Genomic DNA, 14,091 nt, shown 5'->3' with positions numbered 1-14,091 from the left:
TTCTTTAAATTAGTCATGTAAATGCTACTCTTAAACCCCACCCAGAGCAGTGTGGGCAGCATCCGTCAAACTTCACCTTGAGTATGCTGGGACTTTAAATAGAGATCATGCTTAGCAGAAATAAAGATGTTAGGCTGGCACATACTTAGTCTCTTGAGTGAGGAGTATTTGTTGAGGTCAGCCTTCACGGCAGACTCGTAGGAAGGGGGGAGATGAGACAGGCTCTGGAAGGAACGAGAGAAGGACAGATCGTATGGCTCGGTCTGTGAGGTGAGGATACTGTTCATCCTGGTGCTCTCTGCAGGCGACACAAGAGAAACCATCTTATCTGTAACCAAGCAAAGGCAAAATAATGCATTTCAAACATTTCCACTGTAATAATGGATGTGGAAACACCAAAGGGTTCATATCATATACAGTTGAAAGAAAAAGTATGTGAACCCTTTGGGCTTACTTGGATTTCTTCATAAATTGGTCATAAAATGTGTTCTGATCTTAATCTAAGTCACAACAATAGAGAAACACAGTCTGCTTAAACTAATACCGCACAAACATTATACGTTTTCATGTTTTTATTGAACACAACATGTAAACATTCATAGTGCAGGGTGGAAAAAGTATGTGAAACCCTAGGCTAATCACTTCTCCAAGAGATAATTGGAGCCAGGAGTCTGCCAACCTGGGGTCCAATCAATGTGATGAGATTGGATGTGTTGATTAAAGCTGGCCTGTCCAATAAAAAACACACACCAGTTTTGAGTTTGCTGTTCTGAAGAAGCGTTGTCTGATGTGAACCATGTCTTGCCCAAAAGAGCTCTCAGAAGACCTACGATCAAGAATTGTTGACTTACATAAAGCTGGAAAGGGCTACAAAAGTATATCTTAAAGCCTTGATGTCCATGTGTCCACGGTAAGACAGATTGTCTACAAATGGAGAAAGTTCAGCACTGTTGCTACACTCCCTAGGCGTGGTCGTCCTGTAAAGATGACTGCAAGAGCACAGCGCAGAATGCTCAATGAGGTGAAGAAGAATCCTAGAGTGTCAGCTAAACATTTACAGAAATCTCTGGCACATGCTAACATTTTTGTTGACAAATCTACAAAAAGGAAAACATTAAACAAGAATGGACTTAATGGGAGGACACCACGGAGGAAGCCACTGCTGTCCAAAAAAAAACATTGCAGCACGTTTGAAGTTTGCAAAAGAGCACCTGGATGTTCCACAGCACAACTGGCAAAACATTCTGTGGACAGATGAAACCAAAATTGAGTTGTTTGGAAAGAACACACAACGCTATGTGTGGAGAACAAAAGGCACAGCACACCAACATCAAAACCTCATCCCAACTGTGAAATATGGTGGAGGGGGCATCATGGTTTGGGGCTGCTTTGCTGCCTCAGGCCCTGGACGGATTACTGTCATCGATGGAAAAATGAATTCCAAAGTTTGTCAAGACATTTTGCAGGAAAACTTAAGACCATCTGTCCGCCAACTGAAGCTTAACAGAGGATGGACGATGCAACAGGACAACGACCCAAAGCATAGAAGTAAATCAACAACAGAATGGCTTCAACAGAAGAAAATACGCCTTCTGGAGTGGCCCAGTCAGAGTCCTGACCTCAACCCGATTGAGATGCTGTGGCATGACCTCAAGAGAGCGATTCACACCAGACATCCCAAGAATATTGCTGAACTGAAACACTTTTGTAAAGAGGAATCGTCCAAAATTTCTCCTGACCGTTGTGCAGGTCTGATCTGCAACTAAAGGAAACATTTGGTTGAAGTTATTGCTGCCAAAGGAGGGTCAACCAGTTATTAAACCCAAAGGTTCACATACTTTTTCCACCCTGCACTATGAATGTTTACATGTTGTGTTCAATAAAAACATGAAAACGTATAATGTTTGTGCGGTATTAGTTTAAGCAGACTGTGTTTCTCTATTGTTGTGACTTAGATTAAGATCAGAACACATTTTATGACCAATTTATGAAGAAATCCAAGTAAGCCCAAAGGTTCACATACTTTTTCTTTCAACTGTATATTACTAGTTAAAGCTGAAGTTTTATTTTATAAATATTGCTGCTGTCCTTATGAAACCTGTCCATATCTCCATATTGTAAATCATTATTATAAGTCATGAGTATGTTTGTCAGTTTTACTGAGTTTTGCAAATGTCTAACCAATAAAAATAGGGCTGACAAACGATTAATCGCGATAAATCACACCCGGTTTGGATTTACATAATATATGTCTGTGTCCTGTGCATATTGAGTTTGTTTTTATAAAACAAATACATGCACATATTTAAATAATATAAATATAAAAATGAACAAACATTTATATATCTTGTAAATGATTTGTAAATATAAATAAATGCAAGTTTATAGTTCCTAAATATGTATACATATGTGAATGTTATTTCGTTTAAAAATAAAAAAATTATATGCACCACACACAGATATATGTATACACAAACTTTTATTCTGGATGCGATTAGTCGCAATTAATTATTTGACAGCCCTTAAAGTTTTAACAAGTGCTTGTCAACTTTGACAACACAGCATTTAATCATTATAAAAGTAAAGCGTTTTTCCATTTCCTGAAAAGCAGCGAGTTTGGACATCTGAGGTTTCGGACGGTCAGTGATGATATGCAGATAATAATTAAAGATATTAAGATATTATATGCAACTATTAGTGAGCCATTGGTACTTTAATGTGCCATAATCTCACACTTCAGCTTAAACTTCTTCCCTAGATTTATAATGTCTTCAAAACTGAGGCAAAATAAGTATTTTATAACCATTTTCCACCCTGTCTCTGATCCTGTTTTGGCTGCTGGGCTTTTAAGACATGCACCTTTCCCAGACAGTGATGAGCTGCTTAGACATGATCTGTAACTTTGTCAGTCTCTAACTGTCATAAAATATCACGCTTTTTGCAATGCATCACTTTGTTACAGGTGTTAAAACTAATGCATTTTGGTTTGAAAATGATCAGGGATCAAACAGCCCAAGCCTTTGCAGGTGCTACACGTAACCAGGATCAGTAAAAATTGCCTCATTTTAATCTTTTATAGTTTTCTTTTCTTTGATCCTGGAGCTCATGGGTGGAAGTCTGAGGGGATATACATACTGAGAACATATCCCTTAAATGTTCCGGAAGTGACTTCAAACATCAGATTTGAATGACATTGACAATATGGGGGGGGAACAAAGTGGAATAAATAATTTCTTATATAAGAAGCTATTGTGCATATTTACCAAGCGTTTCCATTTAAGAATTCAAGGTCAATGTGATAAACGATATGACCCCTGTAATAGTATGTAACATTTGTGGACACTGCAATTTTTAACGTCATCAGGACACTAGTGTGTAGAATTAGGGAACATTTGTACAGGGGTTTAGTGGTTATTAATCGACGTCACAGTGTCACAGGGGCTGGGTCATGGCCTGACCGATCACATTCTATCAGCTGTCTCATTGATAATGGAGGACCCTGGTTCAGTGACTGATGTGATATGATGTGGACGTGGGAGTAGTGCTATGGCTCCCTGTCCCCTGTCCCTGCGGCTACGTGCCCATCACGCCAGTGTGAGCCTGATCGGACCAGGGGGAACAGAGGGCAGGGATCAAGCCCTGGTTAAAAATAGGGCTGTGAGTACCACTGCAATAGAGGAGCTAGGATGAAACAAAAACTCCAGGGAGCTGGTGAGTGAGAGGGTGGTTTTGTGGCGTGCTTGCAGTGGGGTAAATACGAAGGACAAGCAATGTTTATACAGCTCTTACTCCATTTTGCAGTTGCTCTGTACATGCCATGGGATTTAGTTGTTTTGAGGTGTGTGAGGTGAAAAACATAAATTGGAAGAAAAAGGATAAACAGAAAAGAAAGCAAATCAATAACGATCGTGAATATGACTTACCGTGTCTTAGGGATCTGTGAGCTGGTCAATTCAAGGAAAAACAAATCCAATTCAATAACATCATTGTGTTGAAAATTCAATGGAAATGGGGGAGGTGCTTTGTGTTATCTAGAACCATAGGTTTTGACTCAACATTTTGGTTCTAAAGGACAGTATTCAAAACTAAAAACAATCACTGATTATACAGGAAAAATACAGGAAAAATTTGGCAGACGGGGCAGCTAAATATAACATAAAATACAGTATTTCCTGTAAAATTATAGATTTTCCATTTTGTCCTAGTAAATTTGCAATCGTTTTCACATTTTTGAAGCATTTCAAAATAAAAATGTATAAAAATCCTGTTAAAAAATGAATTTTTTTTAGTATCCATTTTTTACTTATTTTTGTGATTTGATACTTTAATTTATAAATGTGTATGTTTATTTTATTTACTTTTTTATTATTATTTACAAATTTCATTTTCATTCATTTTTATGGTGGCCTTTAGGGGAGGGTGACAGGTTTTCGGTGTTGTGTTAACTTATGTTCTTCGTTTTGTCTTGATAGACATCATGCTTTACTAAAAATGTATGCAACACTTCTTGTATATCTGCCAAAAAAATAAATCTATAATAGTAAAATGAAATTTTCCTGCAGCTGTGATGCCAGAAATAGATAGGTTACAATAACTGTAAAATTATCACTGTAAAAAAAAAAATCTGTGATGTGACGGGTTTTGACAGTATTACCAATAAAGATTTCTACAGATTTTTTTACAAATTACAGGTTTTTACATTATACATGAACATTTTTTATAAAATAACAGTAAAATTCTATAAAATTACAGGTACATGAATACATGAAAAATCTATTTTTTAACTGTAAAATTACAGGGTTTTTTAGTGTATGGCAGTATAAGGGCACAAGGGGTTTTTGTTGGTACGCGCTCCAGTGACTGGATCCCTGCTTGGATGCTAAGAGATTCAGACTTGGTGACAAAACCCGGCTGCAGGCTGAGCTGACCCTGTAATGCTTCAGACCAGAGAAACATGCATAAGCTACATAAGTCATTATAAATGACAATATGTAGGAAGAGAATCTCTTTTCATGCGGTGAATTAGCTTCTCTGTGTGAATGCATTAACAGGTTTTGTCATTTAAATACTGATCCAAAAGGAAGGTTTAAAGCTTGTTGGGAGAAAGAGCTATACATATTTCGACTCTCATCCTCCCCCATCCCAGTTGGTTCACCAAAGCAATGATTTAATCATTGTTAACGAGCCGAGCGGTTGCTGCTGACTACTGAGAACCTTTACAGCCCCCCACATTACACCATCAGCATCTGGAAGGTTAATAAACCATATAAGGGCATGAACAATCAGTATCGCTCATCTTTCTTTAAGTCAAACCGAAGGTTCTCATCTTTTCTCAGTGTTCATAGTGATGAAAATGATCAATGCCATTGATCTGTGTAAAGGACCAATCACTATTGTAGGCACGTGAATACTTCATGACAGTGAAAGCTTCAATAATCCTACAACAGGATTGTGTGATATGGTGCTGATAAATGAGAAACATGGTCCTTACCATTTTTAGGCGTTCGAGTTGGGCTAGAAAGACCAAGATGGTTATGTTGATGGGCTCCTGCAGAAAAAGCAATGACATGTCTGATTTGGTGGCAAAGTAAACATAATCATGGCCGACTATGTGCTTTAAACCAGAGTGTGAATGCCCAAATGGAAGAAATGACCTTTAGCAGAAAGAGTACACATTAATAGCGAAATAAGCGAAATGTCACAAAATACACTACATGGCCAAAAAGTAATCTTAGTATAAAACCAAATGCATTCTTCCATTTGCTGCCTTACGAGTTTTTACTATTCTGAGAAGGTTTTGAAACGGATGTTTTGGTTATTTACTTCCATTCAAGTGCAGGAACATCAGAAAGGTGAGGTACTGATGTCAGGTGATGGTGTTTGGTTCACACCTGGGGTTCAATGATGTTTGAGAATTTAAATTCGAACCTAATAAAATAGTTATTTTATGGACTGGAAGAGATAGTTTCCCCTCAAATTGAAATTTTTCATTATTTAATCACCATTGTGTCCTTCTAAACTGGAATGACTTTCTTCTGCAGAACACGATAGTTAGTAACCACAAACATGGACTCCCATTGACTTCACAGCAAAAAACAAAAATTCTTGCTTTTTTTGTTTTAATGTCTTGTTTTATAGATCAAATATCTAACAATTCTTGAAATAAACTACATTTTGTCAAAAAGCGAAACGACATAACATATTTAGTATTTTTTCTGTCATCATTAACTTACCTTCGATTGTTCCAAATCTGTATAAATATATTTGTTCTGATGAACACAGAGAAATATATTGGATGAATGCTTATAACCCCCCGCCCCCATTGACTCCAATAGTAGGATTTTTTTTTTAAATGTAGCACAGCGAACAGTTCTGGGGCACTTTTGACTACCATTGTTTTCTCCTACTATGGGAGTCAATCGGGGGCAAAATCTGTCCAAATATCTTTCTCTGTGTTCATCAGAACAAAGAAATGTATACAGATTTGGAACAATTCGAAGGTGAGTAAATGATGACAGAATTTTCTTTTTTGTGTTAAGCGAGTTTATGCTTAAACGTAACAAGCATAAACTCATTTTTTTTCCAGTGGGCGAAGAATTGTTTTAAGTTTAAATCTCTTTATTGAGTACTTAAATTTATTTTTCTTTCAATCGTCAGAAATTTTTCCTTTTTTTAGGCATGAACTCCATTCCATTCCATTCCATTTTCTACCGCTTATCCGAATTACCTCGGGTCACGGGGAGCCTGAGGCATGAACTCACTATATTTTATAATATCAATTATAATGTCACTTTTCTTGTCAAGTAAATATATTTAGAATTTGTTTATTTGTATTTATATTTGTACTGTTCTTTCTCAAAATACATTATTTTGTTTCTCAAAGAAGAAACAGGTGATGATAGAATTGTTATTTTTGGGTGAACTTTTCCCCTAATGAGCATAGAACGGTATTGTTGGAACAGAAATTGGCTAAGAGAATTGCAGCGCTATGTGCTTCATTTAACGCACCTGTTTCGTCTGACGTAGACAAACCTGATAATTAGTTCCCCACACATTTGGCCATGTAGTGTAAATAAACCATATGTGGAAATATGCATCAGCAACAAACAACTCATTTTACAACCAAAAGAGTTACGGGAATCAGAATGCATTATTATTGGTGGAATCTTGCCGCAGTAATGAGAATGTGGAAAACACTAGTTAGTTAGTTAGTAACTAATATATTAGTTCCACATATTCAAAACACAAGTGATTATCATCATCAAGCATGTAATTTAAAGTTCACGTTGACGCAGGGTCACCAGTCGACATTTATATTTTCCCTCCTTTCTGAATTGCAGGACCAAAGTAGCTCTGTCATCTGTCATCAAGTCTGCCACAAGAGTGTGAATCCGCAAGAGCCATGTTTTAACGCTGCTGAAAGTATTCAGCTCAGCCAAAGGGATGGGGTGCTCATAAGGATGCTGAGACAGACTACCGCAGCATCCAGCGTGAGGACCGCGGTGTGGCGAACAATGATGAATGACAGCTATTCCGAGCTGGAAAAGATGTGCTCATGAAGCGGCGTGATAAATGGATGAATACTAGAGGGAGCACAGCGTCATGCTCGTCTGGATATCTGCTGTTGTGCCTGTTTAAAAATGCATTAGAGTGACTAGTTTAACATCCATTTACATCTGTCAAGCAGCTCTGATGACTGAGGACCCCCGTTTCAATAGAATCGGAGTCAATTGCTTCTGTTTTTCTATGTGATGAGGATGTTTGCGCTTCCCTGTAGTTTGTGCATTATGTATAGATTTGAAGACAGGGTGTTAAATTATATTAACCTTTCAATGGATTTCAAGTCCCAAGGATGTCGAAATAACAAATATACTTTGTGTAAAACTTTGCAACTAGTATTGATAACATTAAATAGAAATTATCTAAAACTAGGGCTGTCAAAATAAACACGTTAACACGAGATGATTAATTTCTGGAATTAACGCATAAACGCATTACCACCATGTTTTACCCACAATTCAAACCCTGCAGAGTTCATTCCTCGTCGCATAAACATTATGGCTGACACGAGCGAGATGGAGGTGTCCGAAGAACCCGTTGGCCCTCTGGATGGACAGTTAGAGTATAAAAAAAACAAAGATGGAACAGTAAACAAACATTTTGTGGTTTGCTCACACTGCAGGAAGGACTTTTCGTTTCACCAAAGCAACTCGAGCCTTAAGTATCATCTTAACGCCAAGCATTCATTTGTTGGGGCTTCAACTTCAGGTGTTAAGCCTGGCATGCGTCACCATGTGGCAGACCACCCTCACCGAATGCAGGGCATTAACCAGTTAGATTGCCTTAGCAACTGGCTAAAAGATGAATAAATTAAAGATAAAAGGGCCACATGCAATTGTGTGAAAGTCGAGTTGTTTGTTCAAAAACAAAAACGTTCCATACACCATTCCTATATTTGCTAAGAGCAATGGCTAAGTTGCCAACATTGTTTAGAATTAAAATTATTTTTTGGATTTGTCATTAATAAAAACAAAAAAACAAATGTTTCCGCTTCTTGTCATTTATCTTTCTGTTCTGAGAACAGTACACAGAAAATGTGAATTTTTCATTTATTTTTAGGATTGTGATTAATCAAAATGAATTCAAGAAACCTTCTGATAAATTAGATTAAAAAAAATCGTTTGACAGCCCTACCAAAAACGTTTGAAAAACATTTATTTATGAGTATATATAACAAAAGAGCAAGAGCAGGGTCCATTAGTACATTCCCTAACCTGACATTCCTTTAAAGCCTCAAGAACGGTGTTACTTAAAACTCATTTAATACTAGTTTACCGAATGTAAACAAATGTTAATTCGTAACTCACCACTTCAGTTTTATTTGCTCAGCAAAGTAAAGTCATTTTAAGGACTCCCTGAGGTACAAAAAACACATGTTTAAGAAAAAAAGGCTAAACCTAATCCATACTCCGAATTTTACACTTTAAATCTCAAATTCCTGATTAAAACTGACAAAGTAAAAGTTAAGGACCATTTATGGGGTTACATTGTCCAAAATCGTCTCAGGTCCACTGCGTTCACGGCGGCACATATGAAAAGCCAGAGCTCAAAGCTCAGCCGTGAGCTCTAATTAATAAGAAGCATCGTCCAGTTCAATGATCCTGCTTTAATCTGGGGACCAATTAGTAGGTTTTGAGGAGACGGTTAGTTGAAGTCCGGCCAGGAGGTCTGCTCTCTCAGCCAATCACAAACCGGTATTCTGTCAGACTCTCCCTCTCAGCATATGTGCAATTTGGGCTTTCTCGGCCTGAATCTCTAAAGTAATTTAGTCAACAAGATGGGGCTGGAGTGGATTGCTTATAACATGGCGCGAGGTTAATGGTGAATATAAATAGCTTGAGGAGAGGATATCGTTTGTGGTCTTCATCGGTAGAAAATTTGGGTTAATTTCTCTGAACAAGGTAATATGATGTAATGTTAGCTTTGTTTGGTGTATAAAATCAGCTACCTTTAAAGATGATGATATAATTGTTATCCAGAGCTGCGAGTGTGTGTTGGTTTAAAAAGCTGTTAACTGTATATCATTTTAACATCCACCCCGTTCTGTGAAGAAATGCACTTTGGATGAATCAGACACCACAAATGTTGATGTGGTCTTTTGCAACAAAATCAGTACGGCTGGCAAACTGATCCCAATGCCTACAGTCGATAAATCGTCACATTGCACATACTCCTGTTTCACATCTGATATAACCTGACAACAACACTCATTCCAGTATGAATAGTAATGTCCAGATGGCCCAGCAATGATTCAGTAATTTGACATTTCTGTTGCATTTTTACTAGGGAATGAAATGTTTAAACATCATCGACGGTGGTAGCTTTTGTCATCGTTTTACACACATTCCTGAAACGTTTTCACACATCACTAGCATAAAATTACAAATTCTAACTGAGCTTGTGTTAAAAAATAGTTTGAGATATCAGCATTATTCTGTGAGCTTTAAAACAAATCTGAAAATCAACAATAAAAACAGCAATACAAAAAAAGTATGTAAAATTAGACAAAACCTACAGATATACAAGTTCAATGTAGTTCATTTATGAACAAAGCATACTCGTTTTTCTAATTGAAGTTTAAATAACATCAAAAGTTGTTAGAAAAAAAACAAGAAAAGAGGAAACAAGGTCATGTGAGAACATTTGCATGAACAGCTGTGTTGCCTCCAGTGCAATGTTCCCTCATGTCTCAGTCCAGCCTCATGTTGTCAAGAATTAACAGCATCCTTCGTGAATACAATATCTCACAGTAAGGTCAGTAAGTATTCGGCATGCCAAGCACATCATACAGCAAAAACAAATACATTTGCTTGTTTGAGTACATATTTTGTTTTGTCACAAGAGCTGGCCTTACACATTAGAAATATCAAAGAAAAACACACAAATCGTCACAAAACCCCCAATCATATTAAACACAAAAACAACGAGAATGACGCATATTCTGGAAGACACTCAACTCCCCTCTGCTCTCAAGAGGTGATGCTGTTCAGACTAATGAGAGGCCTGGAAGGGATTGAGACAGAGTCGACGTGAGAAGGTGGGAGGGCTTGAGAACAAGAACGCAACGTTCCCTTCCAGAAGTTGTGTCTGCTTATGAACCTGCTCTAAATGCACTTAAATGGTATTTTATTACCAAAGCAGTGCATGAAGAGCTGCTCGGGCACTAATGGTCTTGTGGGAGTACAAGGTTTGCCCCAACGGACCTGCTGACAGTTTGAATCCAAATGGCTTGCCCTTCCTCTCTGTTTTTGACAAACGCAATGCCACTAGGGTTTGGCATTTAACCACTGACAAAAACGGTTAACATTTAATTGTGAAATGTTAAATGCCATCACAGCTCTACATGTGTGGAAATTTGCCCTATAGATATTTTAAGGTAATTTGTCATTTTTGTCCAAGGTTTGAGCTATCCTGACAAAAATGTATGATGCAGGTCTGTTCTGTCATTGAGACATATAATAGCAAACCAGTAACATCATCTGCAAGAAAGAGTTCTTTATCATTTAAATTATATTTACTCATGAACAGACTTCCTCAAGCAAAGCTGTATTTGGCATTAAAAGTTTTTTGTACATTGACAAATGCATACTGATTTGGCTCTCCAAGCGATTATACAATTTCTTTATTGGGATCTGAATGAAAAGTACTCCACTGACTCATATAGCAAAACCACAGACATCCAGCAATTTCACGGACATTGACCCATACCCAGAAGCGTGCAGTCGATGCTAAACACCACGTTAAAGAGTCTGTGAGCAACTGATAATGATAATAAATTACAGAAATTTTACATGTGTTTTAATTTTGGTGAGAGTGATACATTGGTTTTATTTCACAGAAGCATACATTTTATAATATGTGTGTTTTGTAGTCACCTTGTAACAACATGTAGCAAGCATGTAATAACAACAGTTCACTTCAAAAAAATGTCCATATTCTAAAAACAAAAACAAAATACATATACAAAATTATAAAGAGATCCTTTTTTCTCTTGCACATACCAGGTTCGTTGATGCCAGCCGAAGTCTTCTTTTGCAATGAGCATCATCACGTTGCCCACAGGGATAAGCACAGATTTTCCTGATGTCTCCTTTAATTAATAAGAAGTAACATCATTCAAAACTGTCTTTATCCCTGCGCTAGCATGTGTGCTCCTCTGTGTGACGAAGCCAGAGGCGCTCAGAAGCCGAAGCAATGGAGAAAGAAGCAAAGTCCAGAGGAACAAAGACACTGCAGGGGTGCAGATTAAGCAGGAAAAGAATGCTTGGCTTTCAATGAGAGACGTTACAGAACAAAGCTCTAATCAACCATTTTCCACAGAGCTACATGGTGAGGAGTGAGTTTTACACAGACTTACACATCCACCACAAACACAGACAAAGGGCGTAGACAGAGGCCGAAGGAAAGAAACAGTCAACTACACAAAATTGGCATTCCTACCATGATGACTTTGAGAGCGGACCGGCCATTGCTTTTCCCCTAGAAGACACAACCAGGCAGAGTGAAGGTGTGAGTGAGTGAATGAATGAGAAGAGACTGTGGCACTAAATACAAGCACACTTTGTTGTGAGGGAGTGAAATATCCATAATAATGTGATCTCTGGGAAGGGGAGGGTACCATTTATTTTAAGAATTGTCACTCCGAGAAGAGATTAATGTCTAAGTTGTCCTTCCGCTTGGCAAACAATGGCTTTAGACAAAATTAATTAGGAAAGAATGAATCACTGTGCAGCTACGCAAGAGGGATTGAAGTCGTGGTGAAAGAAATGCGTCATTTAAATGAATGCGTTCTGAAAAATGCTGTATTTATTTCTGCGAGCATGAAACAGTATGCATTTGAATAAACATTAGAACACAAAGGGGTGAATTCACTTAACGGCGGCGCCACTTCTCATTTGCGAAACTCGTAATCCATTTTAACCAGGCACTACAGATGCTGAAACTTGATCAAATTTATAAAAGACAGATACTGTGCGGTTATTTCTATATGGTATTTTCTCTCACGCTCCGGGAGAATTTCCAACAAGGGACTTAGAACCCTTGTTACAATATGGGAATATACATTGGAAAAAAGCTTTCCGAAACCTGTACAAACTCTGGCAGACTGAATCGATGTCAGACGTTCAACTCGTTTAACAGTGCAAGATGTCAGAATGCATGAAATGGCATGTTACCTCCACTTTAAGCACAAATTTGGTGGGCCCTTAAACAGCGTAAACGCAAAAAAACGTGCTATCAATGGACACGTGTCACTTTTAGTGAATATACATTTTTTTCCATTCAGTGAATGTACATTTTTGCACAAAAATTCATACAATCATGTGTTCATATTAGACAAGGAAGGTATCGGACAACATTTACATCCAAAATAACAGAAATGTCAATGCTTTGAAAGTTTTCACCTTATATTTTGTAAATATTTGGATTGACGTCTCATATTCTGAGTATTGTTCAGTTTCTCTTTGTAACATGTCTATTCCCATCTTTGTGGCACAGAATGACTGTCAGAGTTGGAAAGGCCTGTAATCTGCTCCTAGCTTATGGCAGGATAATAGTTGACTTCAGCATTCACATCAAATCTGAGGTGGCAGGAAAATTCAATTTCACCAGTACAACACCCTGAATCATGGTCTAAACCCCCTTTTTCTTTCCATTATCAATATCCGGCAAGTCACCTATCGTGTGGCCATACATACGATATAACTGATTTTATCAAAGTGAAGCTCCCATTCAGCTAACTATATCTTTCCAAAGCTCCTACTTGGCTTCATGAGTTTTTTCAAAAGCTTTAGGTTTTGGTTAACGCTGTCCTTACAGTGATCAAAAATGAGGTGAAAAAATGTAAAAAAAAAAAAAAGGAATCAGATGAAAAGCTACAGCGATGTAGCAAACAGTAGTGCGCTGTTACCACAGGCTAGCAGATGTGTAGCGCTTTGATCCATCATTATTGATTAAATATCAGCCTTTTTTAACCCACAACCCTCACAAGCACAGAAAAAAGGGGTTTGAATTTCTCGGTGAGATTCAAACTGCAGAGGCATGGCGTTGTCCGGCAACCCACTCCGGTTGACTTTGTCCTGCTGTAAGCGGACAATGTTCTACAGGAGGTTAAAACCGGAAATCTCTTTTAAGGTGTTGAGTTTTGCTCAAGAACAGGTCACAGTGTTAGATTGTTAGATGGAGAAAGTGATGTTGATGTATTGCATTCCTCATAAAACATCTGGCTTGGTTTTTTAGAACCATTTTTGACATACACCAGAATTAGATGAGTTTAATGCTCTGTTAAGTGTAAAAGTACAATCTGTGAGTCCCAGTACTATAAAGCCATATGATGCATATTAACAACTTATTGCAACAGAAATCCTTTTGGATTTGATTGTTTGAAGTTTCATTATAGACTGTTTTTATTTATTTAAAACACAAAAAGGAGAGAATCTATTGCAGAGGGGGAATCTTTTATGTTGCAAGCCAGATTTAAAATCATGCTTCCATGTGAGCACCCCCGCTTAATATGTCACAGTACATGTGAAA

The 14,091-nt window shown here is 37.6% G+C and overlaps 1 protein-coding gene across 12 annotated transcripts in view; it reads right to left on the bottom strand.

The window, feature by feature from the left end:
• LOC130439343 (protein shisa-6) overlaps positions 1-14,091 on the bottom strand; it is a 59,997-nt gene that overhangs the window by 8,423 nt on the left and 37,483 nt on the right. For 2 of the 12 annotated variants that reach the window (XM_056771918.1, XM_056771925.1), the window contains 4 exons: positions 12,001-12,039; positions 5,492-5,548; positions 3,924-3,944; positions 146-328 (listed from right to left, as the gene is read on the bottom strand). In XM_056771918.1, coding sequence (XP_056627896.1) covers positions 146-328; positions 3,924-3,944; positions 5,492-5,548; positions 12,001-12,039 — 300 coding nt within the window. The remainder of the gene's footprint in view (positions 1-145; positions 329-3,923; positions 3,945-5,491; positions 5,549-12,000; positions 12,040-14,091) is intronic. The other 10 variants (XM_056771920.1, XM_056771919.1, XM_056771922.1 and 7 more) reach the window with 10 other exon arrangements.

Source organism: Triplophysa dalaica, chromosome 17 (genome assembly GCF_015846415.1).
Source record: "Triplophysa dalaica isolate WHDGS20190420 chromosome 17, ASM1584641v1, whole genome shotgun sequence".
NCBI lineage: Eukaryota > Metazoa > Chordata > Actinopteri > Cypriniformes > Nemacheilidae > Triplophysa > Triplophysa dalaica.
Note: the sequence above shows the minus strand (reverse complement) of the source record. Positions and strands in the feature narration are given on the sequence as shown.